Source organism: Chironomus tepperi, unplaced genomic scaffold (genome assembly GCF_022539635.2).
Source record: "Chironomus tepperi strain 1889 unplaced genomic scaffold, CSIRO-AGI_Ctep_v1 contig_170, whole genome shotgun sequence".
NCBI classification, from domain to species: domain Eukaryota; kingdom Metazoa; phylum Arthropoda; class Insecta; order Diptera; family Chironomidae; genus Chironomus; species Chironomus tepperi.
In genome coordinates this window covers 628183-643510 of record NW_027226292.1, presented here as the reverse complement: position 1 = coordinate 643510, position 15328 = coordinate 628183, and the positions used below count along the sequence as shown (strand labels likewise).

Genomic DNA, 15328 nt, shown 5'->3' with positions numbered 1-15328 from the left:
ATGTAGGTACATTTTATAAAGTTAATAAATTACGCATTATGACGAATTTAAATCATTCCAAATATTAATTTTTTAGAGATAATAAAATTGAAACATTAAGGAACTGATTAAAAAAAACTCAAAAAATTACTCTTTAAACATCAAATTTACTTGTTAGCAGTGTGTGTTAAATGCTGATATACACAATGACCATATCAAGTGGCTCTCTCAATAAGTCAATTCTTCACGGTTATATGCTGTGTTTAATTTTTTTGTCCCTGACTTTATGAATGAAATACACTGCACAGATCAATGAAGAAGCAAATAGGAAATCAATTCAATACAATCATTGTGTGCTGTTAACATTTTTTTTTTTTTTATAAAGTTTAATATTTTTATGTATCAATGGTACGTAGCTAAAAAGGGACATGCATATATAAAAAAGTCAAGATTTTTTGGTACGGAATAAAAGGAATAGACATCAATAAAATCTGAAATTCCCAAAAAGTTTTGAAAGTCGTAACAAATTGGAAATGATCATTTCGATGCTTAAACAGGATGTTGATGAGATAGGAATATTCGACAAGTTCGACACACGTTATAATACAGAAGAAAGAAATATCCATTAAGTCCAATTGTCGTTGATTTAATATTTCCAGGTTCCATTGAAAATGACATAAAAAGAAATCAAAAAGTTATGGAAAGGAAAATTATGTGTCGGTGGATTTTAAGAATGATATATTTTTGTCTTCAACATTTCCGGCCATCGATTAACTCTTCTTTATTCTTTTTACGGCATCAGGACTTTTCATGTTAGTTTAAAATTTCCGTCTTTATAATAAAAATCAATTTTTTGGATTCGGTAATAATTTTCAAAACACAATTGGTTTTAATAAATTTAGTGGATGGGTTGTATTTTGTTCTCGTAAGCAAAATAAATGAATTGCTCTGGATAACAAACCCGATCAACACAGAGCAGCGAATCCTTCTATTTGTGACGCAGATGTGCCCTAACGAACACGGTGTGCTGTTCGGGAATGAACTTAATAAATCCCAAAATTTTAGAATTGGATGAGAAATTAAAAAATAGTAAAAGAAAGAAATTATTGAATCGAGGAAATGAGGATGGTCTAGTAAAAGGAGGAGACAGAACCAAGAGAAAGGGAAGATAAGCTCTATGTAAATTTTAATTATGGATGATTACGTAAAATGGAGAATTTCAAAGCAAAATGCCTCTTATATCCTGTCGAATATGTTTAAACTTGAGTAAAGTTTCTCCAAAAAAGAAAAACCATATGTAAGTTTAATGGTATTTAATGAAGAATCTTCGGGTATGTTTCAATAGAATAGTGTTAATGTTGACAAAATAAAAAGCCGAAAACATGAAAAGAATTTCAGATTCTTTTATTCAAGTGAATTTTGTGTACAACTTCCACTTTTCTTTTGTCACTAAAATTGTATTTCTCACTTTTAATCTTGTTACTGAAAAATTCAATTGATGACCTCAGATTTTTTTTACGTCCTATCCATTCAATACTTGAAAGAAAAATTATACAATACTATTTTGTTATTTATAAATTTCCCATAAAAAAGTGAAATGATTTGACATATTCTGAGCCTCAAAAGCGGAACAACAGTAATACAATTGAGATCCCTCGTATATTAATAAGATCAATTTAGAAATTTCGGAATTGCTTCTCATTTTTCTTTCATTCTATTTTTTGATTGAACGAGCAAAAAAAATTCATTCATCAAAAAATAGAAGAAAAGTTTTTCCTTTTTTTTAGTTTCCGAATTATTGTATAGTATGTCATTGTTCTCGACATACCTTCAAATAAACTTTAAGTAAATTGACAACAAAAAACCGAAAAGACATAAAGAAGTGTTAAAGATACAAATAAACATGTTTTTGTAGGATACAAATAATGCACAAAACTTTTTCAATCTATTTACAGTGAGAAAACTTCTTTAACTTATTTTTCAGTAATAAACATCCAGTTAGTCTGCAAAAGTTGTTCAATTCTTAAATATCTAGCTCCAATGTTTGAAAATACTTCTGAGTTTTTTAAGATCAATCCTTTTGAATGCCTAATTTTCAAACCAGAGCTCGAAATCAACTCAATTTTTTTGTGTTAAAGTCGGCCAAAATCGACTCGATTCTATTAAAATTTGAGTCGACTTCGAGGTCTGTTCAAAGCAAATTCATTTCATATACCAGTAAAAGGAAGAATAATGCGCTGTATGCGTAGATCTTGTAAATTTTGCAACTTTTTCTTTTTTATCCAAACATTTATCCTTCTGCTTTCAATCAACAAATTGAGTTTAATTTTATGAATTTGTCTGAATGATTTTTTTTTTATATTTTACTCATTGTACATGCGTGGGCAAACACATGGATTAAGTGTTGAAAGGAGATGAGTAAAGAGAAATGTGCCTTAAGCTAGCTTATGAAAGGAACATTGAAAGTTTAATCTCATCATAATTGATTTTAATTCGTTGTTGTAATAGGCTCAAAATGGAAAACATGTAGGTGTGAACATAAGAACCTCTGAAATGTTTTAATTCAAAAAAGTTTTAAGGAATTTCAAATTAAAAAGAAAATCAAGATGATTTGTCATCAAGGAATCGAAATTTTTGATTGATGGAATTAAAATTGAAATGTTCAACATTTCATATGTCTTTTAGATCTGTAGTGATGAGTAACCTGTGTGACGCGGCACACTAGTGTTTGGAAATGCAACATACCGTACATCCTGCTCAGTTTCGGTCGCGGCTTTCCACCAAGGTGTGCCGCGAAAAATAAAAGGTCACCCACCACTGTTTTACATACTTTAAGAGGGAAAAGAAATTTTAGTTATGAAATACATTGAAAATAAGAACAAATAAAATTGTCCTACCCTATTTCATGCAGCAATGCTTCTTTTAGGACGAAAGTTTTAATTTAAAAATATCCAACAGCGAAGAAAGTATTTTAGTATCGATTTTATTACTTATCCAAATGTCGCTTGCTTAAAAGGACCTCTTTATCCTAACAACAATCATTTAACAGGAATAAAAATTGAATTTCTTCTTCCCTCTTTTCTGTAGTCTGAAATACTATTTGCAAACAAGCGACGGATAAAGTGTAACAAATTGAGGATTCATGATATTATCAAACAAATTATCGTTAACATATTTGAATGAGAGAGGAAGGACATAAAGTAAACAACATTATTTGATTTAACTGCCTAAAAAATTGCAGAACACATACTGAGTATTGTACGTGATGTGATTTTAATTTACTTACTTTTTCCAAGTACATCCAAACTTAAAGAAAATGAAATTAATTTGAACAATTGATCAATTGACCACAAAATCCTAAAATTAAATTAGTTCAATTTTGCTTAACTTACTTTAAATGTCACTGTCTTAATCTTTAAAATAATCTACCATTTAAATTTTCAAATAAGTTGAGTTGATGTTTTCGGTCAATTCTCACATTTAAACACAAACAATGATCTTTGAGTTTATGCTTAGTTTAAAGATTACTAAGGAAAATAATCAGCAAAATCTATGAATACAAGAGGCGCATTTGAAGGAAGGTCCGTTGTTTACTAGTTATAGATGTGCATGCAGACAGAAAAGATTCTTCTGTTAAAATATGCTAAAAAAAATACTCATGAATGGAAATGTCTGAAAGTAAGTTGAGAATGAGGTAGAAAATGTAATAGTGCGTGGACAATGGAAGTAATTACTGTAAAGTAATTGCCCTGTATATATTTACAAATCTCTCTTTAAGGCTTTTCATAGCAATAATATCCTTGCACATTCAAAACAGAATAATAAGACCAATTTTTTTAAGGCATAGCCTTAAATTCAATTAAATGTTAACAATGAAAAAATTATTCTACATATTTCCGATTTTCATTTTTTGTGCTTATGAATGAATATTTTTTGCTTCTATGTGTGGATATCCCTTCTTTTTGTCATAAAGTGTTCTTTCAACTGTATGAAATATGTTTTCGTAAACATATTTGAGAATAGAATGAGAGCCGAAAGTGAATTATACCCATTAAGTGAATGACTTTAACAATTGATGAAAAAAATAAGTGTGAGGAAAATAGGAACAAATATAGACGAACCGTTCATAAATTTTTTGGTTGACATTATTATGTATGCATTCAAATAGGGCGATAGATAGGATATAAAATCATATATGTTCAGATTCATAAATTTATTATTGATGATGAACCAGCTTTATCTATATTTTCACGCTCGAGTTGACCACGAAAATGAAGAAGAAAATCTCTTAGTTGGTATAAATGTGCACAAAAAGGCTAACGTTCTTTTTATTATGATTTTCAGTTCATGCTGATGAGGATGTAAGAGATTTACTATCACATGATAACCAAAAATCAGAATGAAGGAGATAATTATCATGCATAAGGATAGAATGAATGAATCACACAGTATAAGTGAGTTAATTGTACTGAATAGTTTGTGAAAGGAAGTTTGTGTCCATTAAATCCATTAGCGTTTGAAGTAAGTAACATACAATATCATGAGGTCATCAATCACGTGTACGCTGTAAAAATTTGCTTGGTTTTGTACTTACTGGAGTGATCGGAGATTCTTCAAATTTTTACGATAAAAAGTTAACTGTTGTAACGAAATTAGTTTTTTTACTATAGAAACATTTGACATTAGTATAGACATTTATGTTTATTGAATCCCTATAAAAAATCTCAAAATCAATGACATCAACGATTTTCATCTAATTTGCTTAATGTTCATGAAAAAAGAAGTAGAATGAAAATTGATAATATCCTTAATATCCTTTTTTCCTCTTTTAGTAATAGAGATACTGCTATCATCATGATGTTCCTTTCAATTATATTAAACGCTATGCTCAACAACAATAATAATAAAATGTACACAGCAATAGAGAAAGCGAATGAAAGAGGAGGATTCAGCATAAAAAATATGTTTTATGTAGTTTTTTTACTCAACATAAAAGGAATTAAGAGATTTATGGTTTGCAAAATTTTTTCCTTCTCTTTATTGAGTTTGTTTTTGCAAGAGTAGTTAGGGAGGATATTCTATTTTCTTCTGTATGCTCTAAATCAAATGAGGTTGACTTCAACTGCATTTTTGACATTTTAAATGTGAATAACAAGAAAATGCTTTTGGTTTTTTTCATTTGGCAAACTCAGCTAATTTTTATGCACTATATATAAGACATAAGGAAAGATGGTTCATTTAAATAAATTGTTATTAAAGGCAATATTATAATAAAGATCATAGACCAACATACTCATCAAAAAATAAATCTAAAGTTCTACAAATACTACTCAAACTTAAAAACTTTAGAACATTTAATCATAATTTATAGAGGTGCGGTTGCGTGATATTCGAAAAATATAAATTTAAATCCATACATAAGGGGTAAAAATTCAACTTCCCTCGATAAATTATATTCACATTTTAAATTTTTTCGAGTTTTTAATAAAAAAAATTTCCTTTACTTAATGAATTGTAAATTTTAAACTCGCATACGATCCCTTCATCCCTTTCTTTATCATCATAATCATCTGTATCGGCAAGGAAAATTTTTAAAATACTTGCTCAAAGATATGACAATCTGATGAAGTTATCAATTGTAAAAGAATATATCCATCGGAGGAAATTACTTTAAAATTTAATGGTCTTGAAAATTTGTTAGTTGTTGATTCTATTTTAATATATATATATTTAGTATTCACTCATGATTTGCGGGAAAGAAATAATGACTTAATAAAGATTAGAGCTTATATAAGAATCAACCCTTTGATATTGATACCAAGTTATTTTAAAGGATTTTAAGACGCATTTATGTTAAATCTGTAAGAAATGAAAAGTGCTGACAATCTGACTAAATGCATATAAAACGTATAATATGATATGAATTAGCTCTCATCATATAAATAAAGAACTTATACTGTCTATATTCAAATTGTCAGTTACTGAATTGGATATGATATACGCATATTGTTCAATTTTCATGCAGGATAGAGAAAAGCCGGAAGACGGATATGAAGGCAATCCTATAAAAAATTGTAATGAATGGAAACAATGAAAAAGAAGATAGGCAACGGAATCACTGTACAGGAAAGGAATAAGAAGAAGAAAATAGAAAAATTGTAATAACATTTCAATTTGAATTGTATCATTGTTGTCGATACGAAATCTCATAAAGCATAAGGTCAGCAGTTATTGGACATAGGATGGACATGAATCGGAAGTTCTATTACTACGCGCCCATCACGTGCCGTACTAAATAACTCCATTGATGTCATTGATAATGAAGAATTTTAAAGTCATTATGCAATTAAGTAATTCGTTGAATCATCCATTGTATGAAGACAATGGGAAACTCCTTTGTAAATTTTTACACCCTCGACAACAAAAATTCTCAACTTTTTCACAAAATAGAAAAATATTCACTTAACAGCAAATATTGATTTCACGCGGTTGATTGTTACACTAACATAAACATTTAATTGCTTTCAACCATGCACACTATATAGATTTGTGAGCATAGATAGTATGAGCACATTTTTGGTCACGTGCATGTTTCCTTTTTAACTTTTACACTTAAATGCACATTTTGAGTTGTTGCGCTTTTCAGTGTCTCTCATTCAAAAAATCGTTTGTTTTTGGAGTGGTCTTTAAAAATAGCAGTCATGATCTATTCCAAAAGGTTTACATTAATTTCTCATGTTTCATTAGTTTATTGAGTTTATGACATCAAACAAGCATACATATATTTGAAAATATGAAATTGATGCATTGTCACTGCAACATTAGGAGTGGCATCTTCACTTTATGTTTCTAAATGAGATATGCATAGTCATTGCTCGTTTTCATTATTACTTGTGTGTATTTTTATTCCTGTAAAATCGTGAGACTTGATGAAAAATTTTGTAGTTTGTAGAATCAGTCAATAAAAAGTTGATTTTGCGCCTCAAGTCACAGTGAGCCCGACAAGTCGTGGCACATGTTTAAATAGCTGCACATTGATTATCTGAGATTCTTAAAACTTTTTTATTTTAATCTCTAAAAGTTTTAAAATTCTTTTGGAAAAAAAAAAACTAACGGGTACTTAGAGCGGAATGACAGAAGGAATAATGTCAACGATCCCGAGTTAATGACATGTTAATATCCTGTTGATATCTAGTTAAAAAGTATTTTTGTCCACTCGGGACCCATTCAATGCGATTTTTTTATTTTACGGATCGACCAATCTTAAATTTTCCCATAGAACATCACACCAAAAACCAAAGAGGGTAGAAAAACAAGTCAATTTATATCTTAAAAATTGAAACAAGGGTGATGATTTTATTAACATTTTATTAACAACACGAAACAATAAACAAGGCATAAAATAAATGATGAAAAATTCTATTTCTGTGAGGGTGGCAATGAGATCAAATAAATAAACTTAAATAATAATATACATCTACATTGAGGGGTTGATGTGGCACACCATGCAGCTTGCCAATTGTTAAATATTTGGGAAAATCTGTTTTCTGAACTTTGATTTTAAATACCGTGGATAATTTAATTTTTCAAATGTCTCAAGATTTTTTTAGGTCTATCAAACTGCAATTATAATATTTTTAGTTCATATCTTAAGATTTGATCTAAAGCTGTTGATGATAGTTTGCTAATGAGTGAGAGTTCATCAAACCGCAGCACTCAAAACTAGACCTACAGTATAAAGTAGCAAAAAATGTCTGTAGTCTGCAAAAGAAGGTTGTAAGAAAGTAAACATGATTCCAAAAAGGACATGTGTAAAATCCTCCATTTCGTTATCTCTGGGTAGTATGTTAAATTAAATCTCGAAGAATGAATCCGTCACGTCATTAAATCACTTAATGTTATTAATGTAAAATGCGTTTTAGCTTTCACAAACTGGTAATGACACCTTTACTGTTACTTCTTCATCATATCTTCGTCACTTCCCTCTGTGGAATGTATACGCATATATATTCAATGTTATTTTATTAGATGACTTTTTGTGGCATTACGGGATAACATGCCAGTTAATTGATTGCCGTTTTTGATTAAAAATGCCACTTTTATTATTTTTGTGAAATGTCACGCTCCTTCTTTTATTATGAAAAGCAGGAATAAATTTAAAATTTTCTTAATGACTCTCACAAAATCTTCCTATATAGAGATTTTTGAATCGCATTCAGTTGAGTTAATTAAGATAAATGATGTGCTAAATTAATTTTTCACTGTGTGTGCTCTTTAAAAGCTTTTTCATCATTTTGGTGGAAGCAGGAAGTGAAATAAGTGAACGAGGGTGCGATGTAATATCTTCTCAATATGTAATATGCTATAAATTTCTAAAGGGTATATTTAAATAAGTCAATGATGTTTTTTAATCGGATTTTCCACAAATTCCTCCAATAAGAATCTAGATAATTTATTATAGGAATAAAAATAGTTATTTGAATGGAAAATAATTGTTATTTCCTTTTTTCAGTGACCATATGAACAAAAGTTCCTTTATTAGGTTATTTAAAGCAGGAAATTCATAAATGTTCTATTTACTTCCTTATTTAATTCGATTGCAGTATTATTTTCTACGAATTTAATCTTGATTTAAATTCTCAATTTATTTATATATTAATTATGGAGGTCAAATCTCCTACAGGGTTACCTATTGATACTAGATCATTATAGATTTCTGCAAGAACTAGACAATTTCTCTTTAGATTTTAAGCATGACTCATTACTGTGCTGTTTACATTTTTGTAATACTTCCTGTAACTTATTGCTAGAAATTCAATGGATTTAGCTGAATAAGGAAAATCTTCAAACTATCCGAAAAAATCAAAATGCCAATTGTCAAAAGTCAATTTCGTAAATGAGATTCCACTCTTTATGAGACTCCTTTCGTACTTGCATTATCAAAACTGCATCCGGTCCATTGAATAACATTCTTTGCTTTTTTTATTGTTCTGCAACAATATCTTATTGAATGGGTAATTTATGTTCCTGCTAGATATGACAATGGTGCACTATTGAGCATAGAAGAGTCCTTTTGCCCATTCATTCATGTTAACTATCATTCATTCATTCATGTGTGAGTTATTTTTACGGGGTTAGAAAAACGTATGTGAACAGAATACCAACAACAATAGGCGGAACAGATGAAGTCAATTTCTAGTTCCTCTTTAAAAGTTTTGCACAAGAAGGCATAGTAAAATAGGTTTTTTTACACACCTCTCATCAGAGACAAAAAGCAAGTAAGAAAGAAATGTGATATAAGATAACTGTGGCGTTGCACTTCCATCCTCTCCTGAGTCAGACAATCCATACATATCCTAACTGATGCCAAAGTTAAAACACCTCTTTTTAAAAAAAGGTGTTAAAAATTTAAGAGCAAAAATGTTCGAAAAAATAAAAAAACATTGAAGATAATTTTCTTTTCATTTTTAAATACATCCTCTTTAAATAACTTAGTATTTTATTTTATTATTTCCCTAAACACATTTATATATTTTATATATCATTCTTCGGTTCTTCAATAGAGAACACTATAATATTAATTTATTACTCACATCAAAAATTGAATTGATGGGTGAGAATGCTTAAAATTAAACAATGAAATCATATTTATACAATACACGATTCAATAGAAACTAAAACCTAAAATATTGGGCAATTAAACTACAATATGAAGTCACATTTAATAATATGAATTGATATGAAGCAACGGAAATCCTTGTGCGGCATAATTTGAATGGTGTAAGTTAGTAGCAATTGATGATGAGTTTTGTGAACCAGGTCCAACAATACATGGTCGACCATTTCGAACAAGTACAGGAACTGCAACACGACGTGGTGAATGGAGATTATTTGATGTAGTCATATTTTGATGATGATGATGATGTTCCATTCCTTTTTCATGTGCTGCACGTTTTGTTTTGTATCGGTGATTTTGGAACCAAATTTTTACTTGTGTAGGTGTCAATCGTATTAGAGATGCCAAATGCTCTCGTTCTGGTGCAGAAAGATATCGCTGTTGACGGAATCGTCTTTCAAGTTCAAATGTTTGTGCTTTTGAAAATAAAACTCGTCGTTTTCTCTTTTTATTGATGATTCCATTTCCACCACTACTTGATAATGTCGAAGAATCACCATTTTGATTTCCATTATTACTATGCTGATCATCATCATCGTCCATTTCAATTATTTCACCACCTTCATCATCATCTTCAATATCAACATGATCATTTTCTTCTGTATCTGATGGATATGATTCTGACTTTGTTGAACTAAAGTGTTTAACATCATTTTGTTGTTGCTGATGAAGCTGTTGTTGAAGATGTTGAAAATATTTTCGATTTTTTTCTAGAACAGACTGATGACGAGAAAGGTTTCCATACGACAATTCTGTTAATTCACTAATTGGTGACGTATTGTCTAGACCGATCGATGGCTGTTGATGATGATTATGCTGATGAAAAACTGTAAAATAAATAAACAGAAGAGAAATTTGTTATAAATAACTGTTTGTGTTATTGATACATCTGTTGCAACTTGCTTTATACAAATTTGTCCCTCAAACATATTTTTGGTAATATGAGGATATAGTAAAATTTACTACAATGGACAAACGGACAATAGTAAGAGATCATAGTGAGAAGAAAAAAAAGAAGTATAGGAGAAGGAAAGAATAAAAGTCAACTTAAGGATGAAACAGAAAACACCTTTCGATACCAATTCGAATGTAGTCAATGATTCTCATGAACAAAAGAGAAAGACTGAATTATTATTTATTGAATTGAATAGATGGTTCCGGTGCCTTGCTGAGTCAATAGATCGTACACGTAATAATGCTTTCGGAAAGGAGCAAAAGCGGATGTAAATCATAAATTACACTCGGATATTGAGCTTTTTGGCTTTCAAAACTCAAAAGTGCATCCCAAAATGACTTTACAATTAATGGACATGACAAAAAAATTTCAATGAAATTACACACGCCCCACAAAAATGCATTTTAGTTGTTCTGTTTTCATTCCATTCAACTAGAGAAATTTTATTATGTATTGCATAAAAACTGCATGAGAATGCAGATGTACATGAATGTAAAGAGCCAACAAAAGCAATTAGAGGCAAATTTATCATGAGCAATAAAAATTAAACAATTAATAATTGCCATTCAGATACAAAAACTGACATGCCACAATGGGATGGAAATGCAGTAAATAAAACCGAACAAAGAAGAGAATATTTTCATACACTAAATTTGGAAGTGATATCAAATCCAAATGAAATGTACAAGAGGTATTCAATAGAGTTGAGTAGTGATTTTTGAAATGGAAAGGCATTAAAAAATAGTTTTAAGTAAATAAAGGATAATAAAACATGGACGACAAAAACTCAACATCTGCCGCAGGAACTACTTCAATAGGAAACAAATTTAATGGTAATATAGGAGTGGAAATTATGTAACATTCATCATCGTCACAATCACATTTGATGTGCTCAATTAAAGCGTAAAATATCTTGAGCATGCTCGTGTATTATGCCACATTTAATTTTAACATGCTCACCTGAGCATTTCTCATTTTTGAAAAATGGAAGCAAAATTGCATGGAAATTTAGAATATTAAAAATGAATGAGGATGTAATTGAACTTACCATTTGGATTAAACCATGGTCGCATTGCGGGATGATTTTGAAAAATATGAGATGAATACTGATGGATTGTATCACTTAAAAGTTGTTGATGATGATTTACAGATACTGAATGTCCTGAACTATTGAATTGTGGAATTTCCACATTATCATTTCGTTTGCTATGCTTTGTATGCTTCATTTTTAATTTAGATTTATTTTCTCGATGTGAATCTCGTGATGATTCCTCATCTTCATTATGAGATTCATTTTCATTATTTTGACTAGTTGGGGATAGACTGTGCTTTCGTTTCATTATATTCTCAACATGTTCTGATTCATTCAAAAGATTTTCTTCACTTTCACTACTTAAATTCTCTTTTTGTACATCCAGATCATCGTCTTCATCACAATTCTCATTAATTTCATCATCACGTTTTATTTCATTTTCCAATCTTTTAACTTGCGGCTGCTTTTCATCCTTGTTGTCTTTATTCAATTCTAAAATATCACAAATATGGAAACCTGATGACGGCTTTGTATTTACTGATGTCGGTAACTTCATGCTTTCAAGAAAACTGTGAATGAGATGAAAATTTGATTTAAGTATTAAAAAACTTTTTTTTTGCAATTCAAATGGAAATTAAATTAAATGATTCCTGATCGTCGGCAAAAGTTGTGAGAAATTTGATGAAATTATTAAGAAAAATCACTTGAAAAGGTGTAAAACAGAATTCGAGCATAAAAAAACATTTTTTGAACGTGACATAACAATGGAAGGAAGAAGAATGGAATGAAAATCATAAAAGTTTTCAAAAGTACATAATTTGCATTTTTTTCTTCCTTTATTCTTATTCTAAAAAATTTATTTCTTTTTTCAATTTTGAATTTAATTTATGCAAAAATTTTATGTTACAACTATTAAATGTTCTCAGGTGCCTCACTTCACTTTATTTCATTTTCTTTTCTTCAGTTCTTCTCTGTTCCTCTTAAAGAAGAATCGATTGGAATTTCCGATTTTTCTATTGGGAATTTCTTAAGAACAAACATCTGGTAGAGGATGAGAAAATTTTGAAGGAAAAGGAGAAAAGAAAATGAAGAACTGAGAATTTGCATAGCAAAAATTGAGAAGATTTAAGGAGATAAATTTTTATAATTTATGATAATCATTATCCATCAACACTTTCTTGCATTAAGCACTAAAATATGACGAAAATAAGAACAATGGAAAATCCCACAAAATTTCTTAATTTTTACTCTAAATCATCAAAAAATTGTAGCATCTGGAAGTGATTATAACTTACTTTGGTAATGACCTAAGAGCTGCTGGATAAAATGCAGCTGGTAAAAGACCAGTCGGGTTCCAAGGTGGAAATAAAATTGGAGCCCATGTTGATAGTGCCGGCGGACTTGACGCTGGTGGCATTTTACTATTATTGTTGTTATTATTAATCAAGTTTACACAATTTTGATCTTTTTGTAATGAAATCTTTTTCCCATCCAAATGATCCAATGCTTTATTGGTCACTGTTGGAGATGATGACGTCTTTTCTACTTCGTTTGCCACTTTGAATGATTTTATTTCAATCTGTATATTTTTTAAAACTTTTTAAATTTTAGTTCTACAATATTTCACTTAATTGTTTCTTTATTATTCTTTTATTCACTAGATTCATTGATGTTCCTTAATTATTCCTATTTATTATTTCCAGAAAATTTTAAACACCTCACAATATCTTGATAGCCTAATGATGACTAAACAGTTAATTCGAGTCCTCTTATAATATTTTAAGATTCTACAATTTCAGCAACTGATATTCTCTGCCTCAAATTCTCAGAGTAAGAGAGGAATGTGCTTTCACTTCAAATCAATTCACTTCACTGAAGTACACTTTAAGAAGGACGTTCGTTTTTCTTTTTGCCTTATTTTTTAAGTGGCTTTCTTTAGCCCTCACTCAGTCGCACTCAAAACTCGTTGCCTGTCTCGAACTATCGAAGAGAGAACATAAAGTAACATAAAAGTATAACAAACATACAATACAGTTTTCATTGCAATGAAGGGCGATGTAAAGGATAGAAAGATGAGTGAAAAAGAGAGAAGGAAAATTTTCCTCCAATCAGCATCGACACTCATGAACAACTGGGCGTGATTTCATTGAGGACACTTTACATGCATCATTTATTCTTCTTCGTCTTTCTCTTTTCATCATTTCGTCCTCTTTCGCTCACTCAACTTGGATTCTTATTCAGTCTTTCTCATACTGGATTGCAATATTATGAAAGGCTGTCGAGAATCCTTATTGCCATTCTTATAATTGAAATTTATATGCCATCGCTATCCGTTAAATAGAAATGAAAATCCTTTTAAATGTATAATGAAAATGTTTTCTTACTAAATACGCAAGAAGTACATATTTTCACACATTGAAAGCTTCTTGAGATAACTCTTATAACATTTCTATAATGCATGTAGATTGATAATTTTTAAGGGTTGGTTGTGATTTACAGTTTTTTTTTAAATCCTTAAAAATGCAATCGTGCAATTTTTTATTTACCTAGTGCTTTAATTTTACATTTTCAAACCTTCAATGAATGGAATGTTTGCACATCGAGCTACATTAATCACACCTTTATATTTTATTCGTTTCAAATAGAAATAAAATTTCATTTATTTTATTGATTTTTAGTTTTGCTCCTTTCCATTCCTATTGTATAAAATTTATTGTTATCTTTTTGCCTATTGTTAGCCTATATTAAGTATAAAAAGCATCATCATCAACGTATCAGATGTTTTAGACAACTTCAAAGAGCTCCGTCTCAAGATTCTTCTACAATTATACGGAAGTTGATTGTGCAAAAAGAAAAATGTTGTTCCGGAGCCTCAATGGACTCTTTCTTAATGTTTGGTTCATTTTCTTATATATTTTTCATACTTTTACAAACTTCAATTTATTGTACAATATGTAAGCACAGCTTTCGTTATGTTTACTCAAAATTCATTGTATAATTTTTTCATGGCTTGCATGAGCCTACACATACTTTTTTTTTAACAGGAAAAAAAGGTGTAAATAACAGTAGTCAAAAGTATTATTGATTTTTTATGTCCTTTATAATATTATTTTCGTCTTTTAATATAAAAGATTCCAGATGAAACTAAATTTTTCTGAACTAGAATAATTTCCCCACAAAGCATGTTGAGAAGATATTAATTTGTGTTTTAGAAAAGAGGATGAACTCAAAAAAGCAGAATGAGAAATGACAAATGATTAACAGTGACTTAAAAATTTTACTTAAGCTTAAATTTTTTTATTTGATTAAAATATATTTTACACATTATTGGGTCGAAGTGGTTCGGTAGCGGAATGGTTCAGTACCTTATTATTGCAATAAAAATCTGTCTTTCTTTGTAGATCTGCAGTAATGTCATTAAAGGAGTGGTTATGATCTCACTATAAACTGAATATCTATTAAGTCAATATGTCTGATATACTCTCACTTGTTAAACAAATATTAGCTGGAAACGATTTTGTGCAAATCTTGATCTTTATGATCTGATTCGCTAAAAGTAATTTTACACATTCTTTACACAAAAAAATACTCATTAATGCTTTTCAATAAGCATAAACTCAAAAGTATGACTGTAAAATGATATGAACAAATTATTATTAGTAAATAATACCAAATAATTTCATGT

The 15328-nt window shown here is 29.6% G+C and overlaps 1 protein-coding gene across 1 annotated transcript; it reads right to left on the bottom strand.

Annotated features, from left to right (window-relative positions):
* Positions 1–9700: 9700 nt before the first annotated feature.
* Positions 9701–13189, bottom strand: LOC139088680 (homeobox protein vnd-like). The gene is made up of 3 exons (XM_070637935.1): positions 12939–13189; positions 11659–12212; positions 9701–10482 (listed from the first exon to the last, which is right to left on the bottom strand). Exons 1-3 carry the CDS (start codon positions 13058–13060, stop codon positions 9701–9703), a joined length of 1458 nt encoding a protein of 485 aa, XP_070494036.1. The 5' UTR covers positions 13061–13189.
* Between the last annotated feature and the right edge of the window lie 2139 nt (positions 13190–15328).

Excerpts from the sequence above, each read along its gene's own strand:
- LOC139088680 (XM_070637935.1), bottom strand. The coding sequence starts at position 13,060 with ATGCCACCAGCGTCAAGTCCGCCGGCACTATCAACATGGGCTCCAATT. Across the intron at positions 12,213-12,938 it reads GCTCTTAGGTCATTACCAAA|TTTTCTTGAAAGCATGAAGT; the intron begins GTAAGTTATAAT and ends TCTCATTCACAG. Across the intron at positions 10,483-11,658 it reads ACCATGGTTTAATCCAAATG|TTTTTCATCAGCATAATCAT; the intron begins GTAAGTTCAATT and ends TTTATTTTACAG.